Here is a 17,434-nt window from a genome sequence, read left to right as displayed (position 1 = left end):
CCAGTCCTCTCTGGACCCTCATGCCCTCCGCTGTCACAATATCCGCCTCATTCGGTCCTCTCTGGACCCTCATGCCCTCCGCTGTCACAATATCCGCCTCATCTGGTCCTCTCTGGACCCTCACACCCTCCGCTGTCACAATATCCGCCTCATCTGGTCCTCTCTGGACCCTCACACCCTCCGCTGTCACAATATCCGCCTCATCTGGTCCTCTCTGGACCCTCACACCCTCCGCTGTCACAATATCCGCCTCATCCGGTCCTCTCTGGACCCTCACGCCCTCTGCTGTCACAATATCCGCCTCATCCGGTCCTCTCTGGACCCTCACACCCTCCGCTGTCACAATATCCGCCTCATCCGGTCCTCTCTGGACCCTCACACCTTCCACTGTCACAATATCCACCTCATCCGGTCCTCTCTGGACCCTCATGCCCTCCGCTTTCACAATATCTGCCTCATCCGGTCCTCTCTGGACCCTCATGCCCTCCGCTGTCACAATATCCGCCTCATCCGGTCCTCTCTGGACCCTCACACCTTCCATTGTCACAATATCCGCCTCATCCGGTCCTCTCTGGACCCTCATGCCCTCCGCTGTCACAATATCCGCCTCATTCGGTCCTCTCTGGACCCTCATGCCCTCCATTGTCACAATATCCGCCTCATCCGGTCCTCTCTGGACCCTCACACCTTCCATTGTCACAATATCCGCCTCATCCGGTCCTCTCTGGACCCTCATGCCCTCCATTGTCACAATATCCGCCTCATTCGGTCCTCTCTGGACCCTCATGCCCTCCATTGTCACAATATCCGCCTCATCCGGTCCTCTCTGGACCCTCACACCCTCCGCTGTCACAATATCCGCCTCATCCGGTCCTCTCTGGACCCTCATGCCCTCCGCTTTCACAATATCTGCCTCATCCGGTCCTCTCTGGACCCTCATGCCCTCCGCTGTCACAATATCTGCCTCATCCGGTCCTCTCTGGACCCTCATGCCCTCTGCTGTCACAATATCTGCCTCATCCGGTCCTCTCTGGACCCTCACACCTTCCATTGTCACAATATCAGCCTCATCTGGTCCTCTCTGGACTCTCAGCTGTGCCATCTGTAAGGGCAGGGAATGGGAATATTTGCAGACAGCAAGCAGAGATCTTTAAAATGGTAATGAATTGAAACACATCGTCTATCAGAAGGATGTAAACTTTCCATACAGTGTTATCAGATTGTGCGCCTCCTTCCCGTTGCTTTTGGTGATGGATCTCGTTAGCGGCGGTGCGATGAGGATGATGGTGGTGGTAGGTGGAGGCTCCTGGGTGCGCACCTGGATATAGACGAGTGCACGGTACACGGGATGTATAATACATGAGGCAGGAGGCGTGTGATCGCTGCTCGTCAGGTTATTAGGGCCGGGCAGGGAAATCAGTACAGTGAAATGTCAGCGAGCGGAGGCAGGTGGTGTGCGACGCCTCTGCTGCACCGCCGGAGGAAAGCGCCTCCATCCATCAGCGATGACGAGTGAGAGCCACTGATGAGCGGCACAAAGCGGAGGGCGCAGCTCATATCCGCAGGTAAATGCTAACGCAGACACCTGTAGTATGGGGGGGTCGCCGGCTCTTTGGGGGGGTCGCCGGCTCTTTCGGGGGGGGGGGGGTCGCCGGCTCCAGACTCCGCTCTTTTTGATTTTTTTCATTGATTATTCTTACTATTTGACAGTTCTACTCCAGATATTGTAAAGCTACAACTCCCAACATCTCACAGCCTTAGTGTCCCCACAGCTGGAGTGCCGCAGGTTCCCCTATGGAAAATCCGGTAAATCGACCCATCTGCTACAATGTATCCACTCTGCTGCTCATCGCACAGGTCCTCACAGACCGGCTGTAACTGTGACGGAAGCTCAGCTGTGAGCGCAAGGTTTCCATTCAATGACAGAAAGCGTAGATCTTCTTAATTCTGAGGATATAAGTACAAAGAGCACTATCCAACATTCGTGCGGGAAGGGGGGTGTTGAGTGTTTTTTGAAGTTTTTCTTTTGTTGTATCTTGCAGTAATTGCTGACGTTCTTAGCACCAAATTCACCAAAATGGCGCAGGGGGTTTGTGAATTTTGCACAGTCAAAAAGGGTCTTTTTTTTTTTTGTCATTTTTCTAACAAAAAGTTGCATATTTTTCAAAATGTTGCAATAATTGATGAAAGATGTGTGCTGTATAAAAAATCATTTCACGGGTGCGGAGGGGGGGGACTGGAGAATATTAGTGATAATTTACCTGTAGAAACTTCTGTAAATGAAGATTAATCAATACGGACAGGAGACGAGAGGCCAGATTATAATCTCCGGGGTTGTAATAGCAGGAGCGTTGATGCCAGATTATAATCTCTGGGCCTGGAGCATTGATGCTGGATTATAATCTCCAGGGCTGTAATAGCAGGAGCATTGACGCCAGATTATAATCTCCGGGGCTGTAATAGCAGGAGCATTGATGCCAAATTATAATCCCCAGGGCTGTAATAGCAGGAGCATTGACGCCGGATTATAATCTCCAGGGCTGTAATAGCAGGAGCATTGATGCTGGATTCTAATCTCCAGGGCTGTAATAGCAGGAGCATTGACGCCAAATTATAATCTCCGGGGCTGTAATAGCAGGAGCATTGATGCTGGGTTATAATCTCGGGGGCTGTAATTGCAGGAGCATTGATGCTGGATTATAATCTAGGGGGCTATAATAGCAGGAGCATTGATGCTGGATTATAATCTAGGGGGCTATAATAGCAGGAGCATTGATGCTGGATTATAATCTTGGGGGCTGTAATAGCAGGAGCTTTGATGCTGGATTATAATCTTGGGGGCTGTAATAGCAGGAGCATTGATGCTGGATTATAATCTTGGGGGCTGTAATAGCAGGAGCATTGATGCCGGATTATAATCTTGGGGGCTGCAATAGCAGGAGCATTGATGCTGGATTATAATCTCAGGGGCTGTAATAGCAGAAGCATTGATGCTGGATTATAATCTGGGGGGCTGTAATAGTAGGAGCATTGACGCCAGATTATAATCCCCGGGGCTGTAATAGCAGGAGCATTGACGCCAAATTATAATCTCGGGGGATGTAATAGCAGGAGCATTGTTGCTGGATTATAATCTCCGGCGCTGTAATAGCAGGAGCGTTGCACACTGTTCTGCAGCTCAGCTGTGCCGCAGCCGTCCCTCTCTGACGTGGTGTTCTCTCTGACGTGGTGTTCTCTCTGACGTGGTGTTCTCTCTGACGTGGTGTTCTCTCTGACGTGGTGTTCTCTCTGACGTGGTGTTCTCTCTGACGTGGTGTTCTCTCTGGCGTGGTGTTCTCTCTGGCGTGGTCCTCTCTCTGGCGTGGTCCTCTCTCTGGCGTGGTCCTCTCTCTGGCGTGGTCCTCTCTCTGGCGTGGTCCTCTCTCTGGCGTGGTCTTCTCTCTGACGTGGTCTTCTCTCCACAGGTGTCTCCCGATGGTGACGAGAATCTCCCGATCATCGCGAGTCATCGGACTAATCTCCCCTCTGTAAAGTAGCGCGCAGCAGAGACGTCTCTGGTGAGTGGCGCAGATATCCTAATGGCAACCTTTAACCGGTCACCGCCTCCGTGTTACCGCAGCGCCGGGCGGCAGCGACTCGCGATCACACGGCCGCCCCTGATGTGCAACTTCAAGGAATTCTCCACCAACTATTTTGTTGTTTGAAAAATGTCCAGCAAAGTAAAAAATGTAATACACTCAACATACTGATCCCCGGCCGCTCCGCCTGTCGCTCTTCACTGGTCCCATGGCAGGGTGAGCATATAACCGCTGCAGACAATCACTGGAAGAGGATCTGTGGGGATTTGGTAAGATGAGTGTACTTTATTTTTTACCTTGCTGTCCTGCACAATCCCTCTAATCTCTGTAATAGCAGCGTATCTTTATATGGATGGGAATGAATCATGTAATCCGGCACCCATCCCGGATTTTACCTGACCGATGAAGGCCGTAGAGATCACAAGACTTTTGGTTACAGGAGCCTGAGCAGATTTACCCATAGAATAGTAACAGATGCTTAAAATACGCAGGATGAGACTGCATGTAACCCACATGTGACTGTCAATAAAGTTTTATCAAAGACCAAGAAGCTTCAAACACAAAGTAGCTTAATGTAAAACACGACAACCAGTGACACGCTAGGTGCGGGGACGTACCAAGAGAAAAGGGAAACCCTGCGTCTAGGGAAGGGGGAGATGGTGACCCCTGACCAAACCCACTGCTGGTCCCTGGGGTCCCTCACCACCCTAGATAGGTTTCAAACCTATGTGACGAGCCGGATACCTGACCTTAGGTATCCCTAGTGCTGGACCCTAAATAGGGAATGGGTGGGATGGGCTCTTCATCAACCCCACTAAACTCTAGGGAAGACACAAGGGGGACACACGGGGAAAAGCATGAACTACTTATCCACAGATGACACAGGTAAAAGTTCAGAAAAGTTTCAGCAACGATACCACAGAGTACAAGCCATCTGCTTGCAACCAAGGCTTGAATAAACTGAAAATATCACCAGCACCAGTCCAAGGAAGGAAGGAAGGAGAGCTCCTGCTGGGCCCAAAGGGGGAGAGATGAAAATCCAGCAGGAAAGCTACCTATACCAATGAATACTGACAGCAGGAACAATGAAAAGCCAGGGAGCATTCTGCACAGCCAAACACTGTGACCTTCTATGGCCAGAAACCACATGACTGTCTGTCACCCGTGACACACTTGTGACAACCAGAGACCAAAACTGCAGCTACAAAAATGCAGAAAAAAATGCAATTGAAAACCACAAATAATCTAATTTACCTAATAGTTGCAGAAATGCTGCAACGTCAAAAACTCACCGCAGAGAGTGTAAAGCTGGTGTGAGATTGTCTGTGCCGGGGCGGTCCTGTGGGTGGTCGGGGCCCAATTATATAACGATGTGATAACTAGTTGTCATAGACGTGAAACATCAGCATCACAAATGGAACTGATGAAATTCACCATACAGGGGACTTGACACATCGAACGGACTTTATATAGAAACACCTGCACCAAAGAGACCAGACCTATTACACAGATACAGAACCAATGCAAATAAATACATAAGCAGCTCTGCAACATATATAGTAATTGAACTATAAAGTATATTGTTGAGCTTGGCTTTATTACTATATATATATATATATATATATATATATATATATATATATATATATATATATATATATATATTAGTAATAAAGCCAAGCTCAACAATACATTGGTGCTCTTACACAGCCAAGTTCAATTACTATATCTGTTGTTCTGTTTCTGCATCTGTGTAACAAAGATACAGGACCAGAACCAAACTTACTCCATAGACCCTGCAGCTGTCACTGAACTCAGATTACTGTAAAGAGACTTGCAAAGTGTTGGGGGATAAGTGAGGCCGTTCCTGTCTGTGGAGCCTGCGGTGCGAGTTACTGCAGCAGCCGGAATAATAATCTGATCTGCGGGTCCTCGGCGGTTGATGCCTTTTAATGGCGGCCTGATTAGGAGATCACAAGCAGCAGGTTTCAGGACTCCTCCAATCTCTTCATCAGGTAAAACACCAGATCTGGAGACTCGCAGTCCGGAGACGAGTGGTGGGAACAGAGGTATCACTTTGGGACGGGGGGACGCGCCGATGCTTCCTTCTGTGCCGGATTCTCTTCAGCTGATCGGAGCAGAGCCATCGCTCCTCACATCGCTGCCGTTCTCCAGATTTTGTATTTTACCTGATGAAGAGATCGGAGCAGTCCTGAAAGCTTCTGTTTGTTACCATCTTTTTAGGCCGCAATTAAAAAGTGTCAACCACTGACAACTCTTGATGATCTATGTACTGAGTAACGCAGTACAATACCTGTTCCTGCTGTCAATCACCTGCTCGGTGGTGACTTTGACCTACGAGCTGCATCATACTCCCCTCTGCTGCATTAAGTCACAATGTGCGTCTGCAGAGCGGCTGCGGCCACAATGGAGGATCCTGTCCTGGACTTGTCAGGTGAGCAGCCTCCGGCCTCCGCACTATCCTGCTCACAGGCAGCAGCTCCTCCACGGGACCGGACTTATGCAGATGCAGCGTGCCCACATAACTGTGATGGGGTCAGACGCAGCATGCCCGCTATACTGTGACATTGGCCTGACGCGTGCCCGCTATACTGTGCTGTGGCCAGATGCAGCGTGCCCGCTATACTGTGCTGTGGCCAGACGCAGCGTGCCCACTATACTGTGCTGTGGCCAGACGCAGCGTGCCCACTATACTGTGCTGTGGTCAGACTCCGCGTGCCCGCTATACTGTGCTGTGGTCAGACGCAGCGTGCCCACTATACTGTGCTGTGGCCAGACGCAGCGTGCCCGCTATACTGTGCTGTGGCCAGACGCAGCGTGCCCGCTATACTGTGGTGTGGTCAGACTCCGCGTGCCCACTATACTGTGCTGTGGCCAGACGCAGCGTGCCCGCTATACTGTGCTGTGGCCAGACGCAGCGTGCCCGCTATACTGTGCTGTGGCCAGACGCAGCGTGCCCGCTATACTGTGCTGTGGCCAGACGCAGCGTGCCCGCTATACTGTGCTGCGGCCAGACGCAGCGTGCCCGCTATACTGTGCTGCGGCCAGACGCAGCGTGCCCGCTATACTGTGCTGTGGCCAGACGCAGCGTGCCCACTATACTGTGCTGTGGCCAGACGCAGCGTGCCCACTATACTGTGCTGTGGTCAGACGCAGCGTGCCCGCTATACTGTGCTGTGGTCAGACGCAGCGTGCCCACTATACTGTGCTGTGCCCAGACGCAGCGTGCCCGCTATACTGTGCTGTGGCCAGACGCAGCGTGCCCGCTATACTGTGGTGTGGTCAGACTCCGCGTGCCCACTATACTGTGCTGCGGCCAGACGCAGCGTGCCCCCTATACTGTGCTGCGGCCAGACGCAGCGTGCCCGCTATACTGTGCTGCGGCCAGACGCAGCGTGCCCGCTATACTGTGCTGCGGCCAGACGCAGCGTGCCCGCTATACTGTGCTGCGGCCAGACGCAGCGTGCCCGCTATACTGTGCTGCGGCCAGACGCAGCGTGCCCGCTATATATACTGTGCTGCGGCCAGACGCAGCGTGCCCGCTATATATACTGTGCTGCGGCCAGACGCAGCGTGCCCGCTATATATACTGTGCTGCGGCCAGACGCAGCGTGCCCGCTATATATACTGTGCTGCGGCCAGACGCAGCGTGCCCGCTATATATACTGTGCTGTGGCCAGACGCAGCGTGCCCGCTATACTGTGCTGTGGCCAGACGCAGCGTGCCCGCTGTACTGTGCTGTGGCCGGCCCACCATGTATACATATTTATATGTATAGTGCTGCTCCAAGGCCTTTAAAGCAACAGGCGGCCCTACACAGCTGTTTAGGGTCCGGTCTGAGGGTGATTGCCCCCTCTGCTCCTGACCCTGCCATGAAATATCCCACCCATAGAACAGGATGAGGGTGATCGCTCGCAGCTCAGCATCTGCAGAGACCGGCGCTGTAAGGGGTTAATCAGCGCCGGTCCCAGGCAGCGGCCGCGCTCGTACATCGCCTCTCATTAACCTGCAATTATCTGCACACACCGGGGAGATGATGTGCCGCGTACAGCTCCCACGTCGCGGTCTTTGGCCTCGGAGGAATGATGTTCGCTCCACAATAAACGCTTCAGGACCACGTTGTTTATCAGCGTTCGTTACTCACATCATCATCATCTGTCCTTCGCTCGGGAGCTGAACGCGGTTCAGGGGCTGAACCATAACCTGTGCACGCATCATGCAGCTTTTTTAGAGCATGTGGTTTGTGTTCTTGTGTCCTCTACTTTCAATACTAATGCCCTCATCATCCTTTTCTGTTACAGTTTCACCACTGAGCATCCGCCATGACCGAAGAGTCGGACCGCAGATTCAGCAATCTGAGCCAGGATCAAATCACCATCCTCAATCAGGTCCTGACGGACATCGTGCCCATCCATGGCAGAGGCAACTTCCCCACCATGGAGGTGAAGCCCAAAGATATCATCCACACTGTGAAGGAGCAGCTGATGAAGAAGGAGATCGCGATACGGGACATTCGACTCAACGGCTCCACGGCCAGTTACATCCTCATGCAGCAGAGCGGCACCAGCTGCAAGGACTTGGACATCATTTTTGGCGTAGAGCTTCCAGATGAGCAAGCCTTCCAGACGGTCAAGGACATCGTCTTGGATTCTCTCTTAGACTTTCTCCCAAAATGCGTCAACAAGGAGAAGATCACGGCCGTCACCATGAACGAGGCCTACGTCCAGAAGATGGTGAAGGTGTCCACAGACCACGACCGCTGGAGCTTAATCTCTCTGTCCAACAACAGCGGGAAGAACGTGGAGCTGAAGTTCGTGAACTCCCTCCGTAGACAGTTTGAGTTTAGTGTAGACTCTTTCCAGATCATCCTGGACTCCATCCTCGATGTCTACACAGATGAGGACCGTGAGCTGGTGCCAGACACCTACCCCGCTGTGGTGGCCGAGAGCATGTACGGAGATTTCCAGGAAGCAATGGAACATCTGGGGGGCAAACTTATCGCCACCAGGAATCCCGAGGAGATCCGAGGGGGAGGACTTCTAAAATACAGCAACCTCCTTGTCCGCGATTACAAGCCGGCCAGCGAGGCAGAAATCAAGTCCTTGGAGCGCTACATGTGTTCCAGGTTCTTCATTGACTTTCCTGACGTGACCGAACAGCAGCGGAAAATCGAGTCTTACCTGCGCAATCACTTCATCGGGGAGGAGAAGACCAAGTATGACTATCTGATGACCCTGCGCTCCGTGGTCAATGAGAGCACGGTGTGTCTGATGGGCCACGAGCGCAGGCAGACTCTTAACATGATCACCATCCTAGCATTGAAAGTGCTCGGAGAACAGAACATCATCCCCAACACGGCCAACGTGACCTGTTACTACCAGCCGGCCCCGTACATGAGCGACAGGAACTTCAGCAACTATTACATCCCACAAGGACAGGCGGCCATCTTCTACCAGCCCTACCAGTTTCACATACACCTGCAGAGCGGGCTGGTGTAGGGAGCGGCGGCCGCTGCCGGGAAATAAACCCTTCCCTCAGTGCACGCCGGGAAATGACTGTTTGTTCTGCAAAATATCACTTTATGTAAAGACTGGAATATGAGCAGCGTTATACAGGCGAGAGGCAGAATTATCCTATAAACTGCAGAGCCACATCCTGCCCATACTTCAGAGCTGCACTCTCTGTTCTGCTTCTTGCCTATGAACCGACACTCCTGTCCTATCACAGGGGAGGCAGATAAAGGGGTATCGTGGTCTATATACATTCTCACCTATGCATTAACTGTGATGACTGTTATATCTGTGAGGGTCCCACCGATTTCCAGAACGGGGCCATTTGTACCCCACTTTTTCTTTGCGGCAGGAAGTGTTGGAAGGCGTGGCACTTGGTGATCTTCAGCAGGCGTCACCTTCTGCGTTCCAACTCCTTGTAGCAGCGAAAATTAGGGACCCCCATTCTGGAGATTGCTGGAGGTGTCAGTGCTGAGACTTAGGGGTACTTTGCACGCTGCGACATCGCTAGCCGATGCTAGCGATGCCGAGCGCGATAGTCCCCGCCCCCGTCGCACATGCAATATCTTGTGATAGCTGCCGTAGCGACTATTATCGCTACGGCAGCTTCACATGCACTCACCTGCCCTGCAACGTCGCTCTGGCCGGTGACCCGCCTCCTTCCTAAGTGGGCGGGTCGTGCGGCATTACAGCGACGTCACACGGCAGGCGGCCAATAGAAGCGAAGGGGCGGAGATGAATGGGACGTAAAAATCCCACCCACCTTCTTCCTTCCGCATAGCTGGTGGAGGCAGGTAAGGAGATGTTCCTCGCTCCTGCGGCTTCATACACAGCGATGTGTGCTGCCGCAGGAACGAGGAACAACATCGTATCTCCTATTGGTGCAACATTATGAAAATGACCGACACTACACAGATCACCGATTTACGACGCTTTTGCGATCGTTTATTGGCGCATCTAGACTTTACATGTTGTGACCGACGCCGGATGTGTGTCACTTTCGATTTGACCCCGACGATATCGCAGTAGCGATGTCGCAACGTGCAAAGTACCCCTTACCCTGATCTAACAATCATCAACCATCCAGTGGATAAACCAGAATACCGCTTTAAGACGGCCTCACATGTGATAGAAGTAGGTTATTGGTGAACAACCACTGAGCCGGTTCTGTTTGGCTCCTTGTGGAAAGTTGGTCCTAAGCAAACAGGGAATGCTGGGAAATGTGATCTTGGGCTTCAGAGTGGCAATCGCTGTTCTGCTGTTTATAAGGAGTCACTCATGGCCTGCAGTTTATGGAGATTAGTTCTGGCTGTGACCTGTGATGGCTCCTGGTCTGGCGGTGGTGCGGAAGAAGCCTCCATTGTGGGGCGCGGCCGCTTTCCATCCTGAGATGTTCTGCAAATATCAAAACTCCGAAACCATCTCTATTTTTGAGTGGTGAGTGCCACCGCGGCGGTGCCATGAGGAGCTGCTCTACGAGGGACCTCCTGTCGTTTATGGGTTTCTTATGTCTTTGATGTTTGTGGGGTTTTTAGTAGCAAGAAGTGTTTTTCTATTTTATGTCGGGGTCCTTGTGTTGTGTGTAATTTGGGGGGAGGGGGTGATGCTGCTGCCTACGCCTGGATGTGGGGTGACCGTACCCCTGAGTATTGTCTTTCAGTCTTTAATCCCCTGGGTCTTGCTGAGTCGCTTTGTAAATCGTTGGCTTTACTTACAGTCACAGCCAGAGCTGCACTCTCAATTCTGCTCACTCTCAGGCTGCCGCCTGCTGGTTCAGTGTCTGTGCTGAGCATGTTCTGCCGTGGTGCATCTTGGGAAATGTGGCCTTGTGAATGCAGCTTGGAATGTGACTGGAGTATAAGAATGTACAGCTCTACATAGGTAAAGCACAAGATAAGGAGGCGGAGGAAAAAGTCACCATCTGGGAGTGAAGAGCGGCAAAGCGCAGCTGGCCCCAGGATTCCCGTTATCTGTATAGGTCCATGCGCTTCCAATTAATGCTTATAATGGCAGGACGCATGTGTCCTTCTGACCAGCAGGATGCTACGCTGTCTAATGTATGACCTCTTACAGACCTCGCACCCCCCGGGGTCTACAGATCATATACTGCAGCCCTTATTTATAGTGTTTGGAGGATTCCTAACCCTGGTTCCTCTGCCGGTTGTTTGTGAAGATGTCTCCGAAGTGCCTGCGTCCCTTATCCCCAGCCTGGAGCTCATGGCACCGTCCCCCCAGAGCCGCAGCTGATCTCCTCCGGGACCGGCCCCGGTGTCCGGCGGGGTCACATCCTCGAGGTTTTATCTACCAGAGCAATGTGAACATTTCTATTCTGTGTGATTTCTTTGTTCCCTCCGCCGGTGTCCTGTACATAGATCTACAATATTTTTCTATGGACGATGAATGCACTGACATGAACCCTGTGCTGTAGATGTTTCTGTTCTGTAGTTAAAGGTTAATTCGATATTTTTGCCACGTTTCAGGGCCGATACACGAGAGGCACTTTCCAAATACCGTAGTTTACAGTTTTTAAGGTTTTTGGGGTTTTTTACATATTACTCCAGTCAGAGCCAAAGCTGCTTTCAAAACTCAGCTGCTTTCTTTTGGAAATAAACTGGTTTGACCCCACCGTGCGGCCCGGTGCCATCCGCTCTCACAATGCACTGATCTCCCCCACCAGTAGAATTGTGAGTGCTGCTCTGGATGTGAATGGTACTCTGCTGCACACGGTGGGGAATATTCACATGCAGCAGATTGGATGCAGAGCTGTCTGTGATTTCTTTACATGCGTGCACAGCCAGGTAATCTGTTGTACCGTTGGTGGTCCCAGCCCCCCGGTAATCCCACCCACTTAAGCACTTTTTAAATAAAACAAAATTGCACAATTTACAGGCCAAAATTGAATACAATTGTACTTCAAAAGAGGGGTCCAGCACAGTGATAAGTCCCCCGAGCTGTCCCTGATGGGGGTGCACACCGGGCATTGTTACTAATGGGTACACCACATGACCATTAGATTTTTGTTGATTTTGCCCATAAAGTTACATTGATTCAGACGGGTTCAACCTCTTGTTACAGTAATCCACAAAAACCTTACCTTGTATTGACTGGTCACAGTGGTAGATTGCCAGGTCACATTGTGTCAGGCGGGTACACGACTGGTTACAGTGGTCCACTCGTTGGTCACATGGTATCCAGCAAGTCCACGAATGGTTACAGTGGTCCTCTCCTTGGTCACACGGTGCCTGGCGGGTCCACGACTGGTTACAGTGGTCTGCTCCTTGGTCACACGGTGTCTGGCGCGTCCACGACTGGTTATAATGGTCCACTCGTTGGTAACACGGTGCCTGGCGGGTCCACGACTGGTTACAGTGGTCTGTTGGTTGGTCACTTTGTGTCCGGCGATTCCACAACTGGTTACAGTGGTCCTCTCCTTGCTCACACTGTGTCCGGCGAGTCCATGACTGGTTACAGTGGTCCTCTCCTTGGTCACACTATGTCCGGCGAGTCCACGACTGGTTTCAGGTGTCTACTCCTTGGTCACACGGTGTCTAGCGGGTCCACAACTGGTTACAGTTTCCTGTGGGTCCACGACTGGTTACAGTGGTCCACTCCTTGGTCACACGGTGTCCGGCGGGTCCACGCCTGGTTACATTGTGTCACTTCTTGTTGCGTCTCTCAGTTGCGTTTCTCGGCTGTGGCGCGACTGACCTGCACCTTATCCTCCTGTAGAGGGAATGTGAATCCTGTACATAATCCTGTGGAGATCCGATGTATGGAATCTGGTTTATACGGAGCTGACAATAAAGCGTTCTGATGAGCGGCGCGCGCTGTGCTTCTTGTGCTCATGTATGATTCATTACACTGTATCTTATGATCGCTCTGTACTGACACAACACGACCTCACGCACCATGAAAAATTGGGGTCTGACCATAGCCCATGTGGTCCGCAGCTGTGAAGGGACAGAACGGCTGCTGTGTGCAGTGGTGGGATCCGCACATTACACAGCGGCGGGCAGGCTCGGGCTTGTGCCGGTCCCCGGGGTCTCCACCTGTGTCTCTGAATATCTGCACTGTACACGAGGACTCGGAACATAATTGTGTCACCCTAGAGAGCGAAGAAGACAACACCCTGGAGACCACCTAATAATTATCCACAACCACCAACTGTGCCGAAATTACTCGAGAGAGACCCTAGAGGCAGCGCAGCATGGGAATTATATGTGCGCCTGCCCCAGCTCCGGGCTGTGCCCGCACGACAGTCCCTGAGGATGGGACCAATGACTGGAGGAACCTATGGAAAGCCCCTCCAAGATCTTACCTAGAAATGTAAGCAGACACCAAGGAGAAGATGTGAGGAGTGAAAGTCCCAACACCATGAGGCATCGTATCTAAGACTGGAACATCGAAATATTGATAGTGATACTAAACCCGAGGGTCAGCAACACACGTGACTACCCCAGCAAGAAGGATAACCTGAATGGAGTGCAGCTCTGGAGTATAATACAGGAGGTACCTCAGGATCAGTAATGTAATGTGTGTGCACAGTGACTGCACCAGCAGAATAGTGAGTGCAGCTCTGGGGTATAATACAGGAGGTAACTCAGGATCAGTAATGTAATGTATGTACACAATGACTGCACCAGCAGAATAGTGAGTGCAGCTCTGGAGAATAATACAGGAGGTAACTCAGGATCAGTAATGTAATGTATGTACACAGTGACTGCACCAGCAGAATAGTGAGTGCAGCTCTGGAGAATAATACAGGAGGTAACTCAGGATCAGTACTGTAATGTATGTACACAGTGACTGCACCAGCAGAATAGTGAGTGCAGCTCTGGAGTATAATACAAGAGGTAACTCAGGATCAATACTGCAGACATATATGATCTTCACAGAGGGTCTGGCTGCTTTTCCTGATGATCTTATATTGCAGATTATGCCAGTAGATTCTGGACACTGATCTAGGGATCTAGTCTGATTCCCCTATGTGGAGTCAGGAAGGAATTCTTCCCTTATACGATCTGCATTGGTCTTATGGGCTTTTGTCTCCTCTCGATCAGCACATTAGGTTATTGGTTGAACTTGATGACTTATTTCTACCTTCAGAGCGCCTGTCAGCACAGAATGACTGATCACACCAAGCACAGGCGCTCGGTGCAGCATGGCGAGGCCGATCATATACGATCACCGTCCCACCTGTTTGTTTTCCATCCATCTTATCCCTCTTCTGCTTCTATGACGCCTGATCTGTCAATCAAAAAAGGGAATGGGAAAACAAGCAGGTGGGATGTGTAGTGCCAGCCCCGCCATGCTGCTCCGAGCGCCTGCACGTGGATGGATCGGTCATTCTGCGCTGACAGAGGCCCTTTAAACAGCATGAACTGTAGGATTACTTGATGCATTAGTGGCAGGGATGGGGTTAATGACTTTTGCTCGGAGACTCTCGTGTTCAGCAGTGATCAGGGAGAGGAAGGACCGATGTGATTTGCAGGAAATATATCAGGTCATGGAGTTAACAGCGCGGTGCGATGAGGAAACTGACAGGTAACAAAGCACAACGTAATCCGGCCGGACACCAGCGCCGCCGCACGGTAGAGGATGCCGCCAGCAATTATACGTCCTCCATTCACTGACACAAGAGGATGACGCCCCTCATAGAGACCAGGGTTCAGCTCCGCCGGGGGCAGCGATGCTGGGACAGATACATTGTGTGCGTGAGACGAGTATACTGTGAGCTCCTGAGGACGGGGATGATGGGAGCGATACCGTGTAAATAGAGCGTGAGCTCCTGAGGACGGGGATGACTGGAACGATACAGTGTAAATAAAGCGTGAGCTCCTGAGGACGGGGATGACGGGAGCGATACAGGGTAAATAGAGCGTGAGCTCCTGAGGACGGGGATGACAGGAGCGATACAGGGTAAATAGAGCGTGAGCTCCTGAGGACGGGGATGACGGGAGCGATACAGCGTAAATAGAGCGTGAGCTCCTGAGGACGGGGATGACGGGAGCGATACAGCGTAAATAGGGCGTGAGCTCCTGAGGACGGGGATGACGGGAGCGATACAGTGTAAATAAAGCATGAGCTCCTGAAGACGGGGATGACGGGAGCGATACAGGGTAAATAGAGTGTGAGCTCCTGAAGACGGGGATGACGGGAGTGATACAGGGTAAATAGAGCGTGATCTCCTGAGGACGGGGATGACGGGAGCGATACAGTGTAAATAGAGCGTGATCTCCTGAAGACGGGGATGACGGGAGTGATACAGGGTAAATAGAGTGTGAGCTCCTGAAGACGGGGATGACGGGAGTGATACAGGGTAAATAGAGCGTGATCTCCTGAGGACGGGGATGACGGGAGCGATACAGTGTAAATAGAGCGTGAGCTCCTGAAGACGGGGATGACGGGAGCGATACAGGGTAAATAGAGCGTGATCTCCTGAGGACGGGGATGACGGGAGCGATACAGTGTAAATAAAGCGTGAGCTCCTGAGGACGGGGATGACGGGAGCGATACAGTGTAAATAGAGGGTGAGCTCCTGAGGACGGGGATGACGGGAGCGATACAGGGTAAATAGAGCGTGAGCTCCTGAGGACGGGGATGACGGGAGCGATACAGCGTAAATAGAGCGTGAGCTCCTGAGGACGGGGATGACGGGAACGATACATTGTAAATAGAGCGTGAGCTCCTGAGGACGGGGATGACAGGAGCGATACAGGGTAAATAGAGCGTGAGCTCCTGAGGACGGGGATGACGGGAGCGATACAGCGTAAATAGAGCGTGAGCTCCTGAGGACGGGGATGACGGGAGCGATACAGCGTAAATAGGGCGTGAGCTCCTGAGGACGGGGATGACGGGAGCGATACAGTGTAAAGAAAGCATGAGCTCCTGAAGACGGGGATGACGGGAGCGATACAGGGTAAATAGAGTGTGAGCTCCTGAAGACGGGGATGACGGGAGTGATACAGGGTAAATAGAGCGTGATCTCCTGAGGACGGGGATGACGGGAGCGATACAGTGTAAATAGAGCGTGATCTCCTGAAGACGGGGATGACGGGAGTGATACAGGGTAAATAGAGTGTGAGCTCCTGAAGACGGGGATGACGGGAGTGATACAGGGTAAATAGAGCGTGATCTCCTGAGGACGGGGATGACGGGAGCGATACAGTGTAAATAGAGCGTGAGCTCCTGAAGACGGGGATGACGGGAGCGATACAGGGTAAATAGAGCGTGATCTCCTGAGGACGGGGATGACGGGAGCGATACAGTGTAAATAAAGCGTGAGCTCCTGAGGACAGGGATGACGGGAGCGATACAGTGTAAATAGAGGATGAGCTCCTGAGGACGGGGATGACGGGAGCGATACAGGGTAAATAGAGCGTGATCTCCTGAGGACGGGGATGATGGGAGCGATACAGCGTAAATAGGGCGTGAGCTCCTGAGGACGGGGATGACGGGAGCGATACAGCGTAAATAGGGCGTGAGCTCCTGAGGACGGGGATGACGGGAGCGATACAGGGTAAATAGAGCGTGAGCTCCTGAGGACGGGGATGACGGGAGCGATACAGCGTAAATAGAGCGTGAGCTCCTGAGGACGGGGATGACGGGAACGATACATTGTAAATAGAGCGTGAGCTCCTGAGGACGGGGATGACGGGAGCGATACAGTGTAAATAGAGCGTGAGCTCCTGAGGACGGAGATGACGGGAGCGATACAGCGTAAATAGAGCGTGAGCTCCTGAGGACGGGGATGACGGGAGCGATACAGCGTAAATAGAGCGTGAGCTCCTGAGGACGGGGATGACGGGAGCGATACAGCGTAAATAGAGCGTGAGCTCCTGAGGACGGGGATGACGGGAACGATACATTGTAAATAGAGCGTGAGCTCCTGAGGACGGGGATGACGGGAGCGATACAGTGTAAATAGAGCGTGAGCTCCTGAGGACGGAGATGACGGGAGCGATACAGCGTAAATAGAGCGTGAGCTCCTGAGGACGGGGATGACGGGAGCGATACAGCGTAAATAGAGCGTGAGCTCCTGAGGACGGGGATGACGGGAGCGATACAGCGTAAATAGAGCGTGAGCTCCTGAGGACGGGAATGACCACGCCATACATTTATAGAGTCAGGACGGCAGGTTCTGTGCCACAGATTGGGTGAGGCGGTAGATGCCAGGTCAGAGATGGCTGCCACAATCCAAACCACATACAATCCGTAACAATGTAACAGTGCTGCACGAACTCCACACCGGTGCTGAGCAAAAGCCACGTCGGTGCTATGCAAACGCCACGTCGGTGCTGCGGCACGGCTGCGTTCCTCCGGCAT

General features: G+C 52.1%; 1 protein-coding gene across 3 annotated transcripts in view; it reads left to right on the top strand.

The window, feature by feature from the left end:
- TENT5D (terminal nucleotidyltransferase 5D) overlaps nucleotides 1-13,788 on the top strand; it is a 52,889-nt gene extending 39,101 nt beyond the window's left edge. For all 3 annotated transcript variants that reach the window (XM_075323094.1, XM_075323093.1, XM_075323095.1), the window contains exons 2-3: nucleotides 3,465-3,557; nucleotides 7,901-13,788. In XM_075323094.1, coding sequence (XP_075179209.1) covers nucleotides 7,922-9,097 — 1,176 coding nt within the window. In that variant the 5' untranslated portion in view covers nucleotides 3,465-3,557; nucleotides 7,901-7,921 and the 3' untranslated portion in view covers nucleotides 9,098-13,788. The remainder of the gene's footprint in view (nucleotides 1-3,464; nucleotides 3,558-7,900) is intronic.
- The last annotated feature ends 3,646 nt before the right edge of the window (nucleotides 13,789-17,434 follow it).

The sequence above is a fragment of the Anomaloglossus baeobatrachus genome, chromosome 9, assembly GCF_048569485.1.
Source record: "Anomaloglossus baeobatrachus isolate aAnoBae1 chromosome 9, aAnoBae1.hap1, whole genome shotgun sequence".
Lineage (NCBI taxonomy): Eukaryota > Metazoa > Chordata > Amphibia > Anura > Aromobatidae > Anomaloglossus > Anomaloglossus baeobatrachus.
The sequence above is the reverse complement of the archived record's forward strand: the minus strand, read 5'-3'. Positions and strand labels throughout refer to the sequence as shown.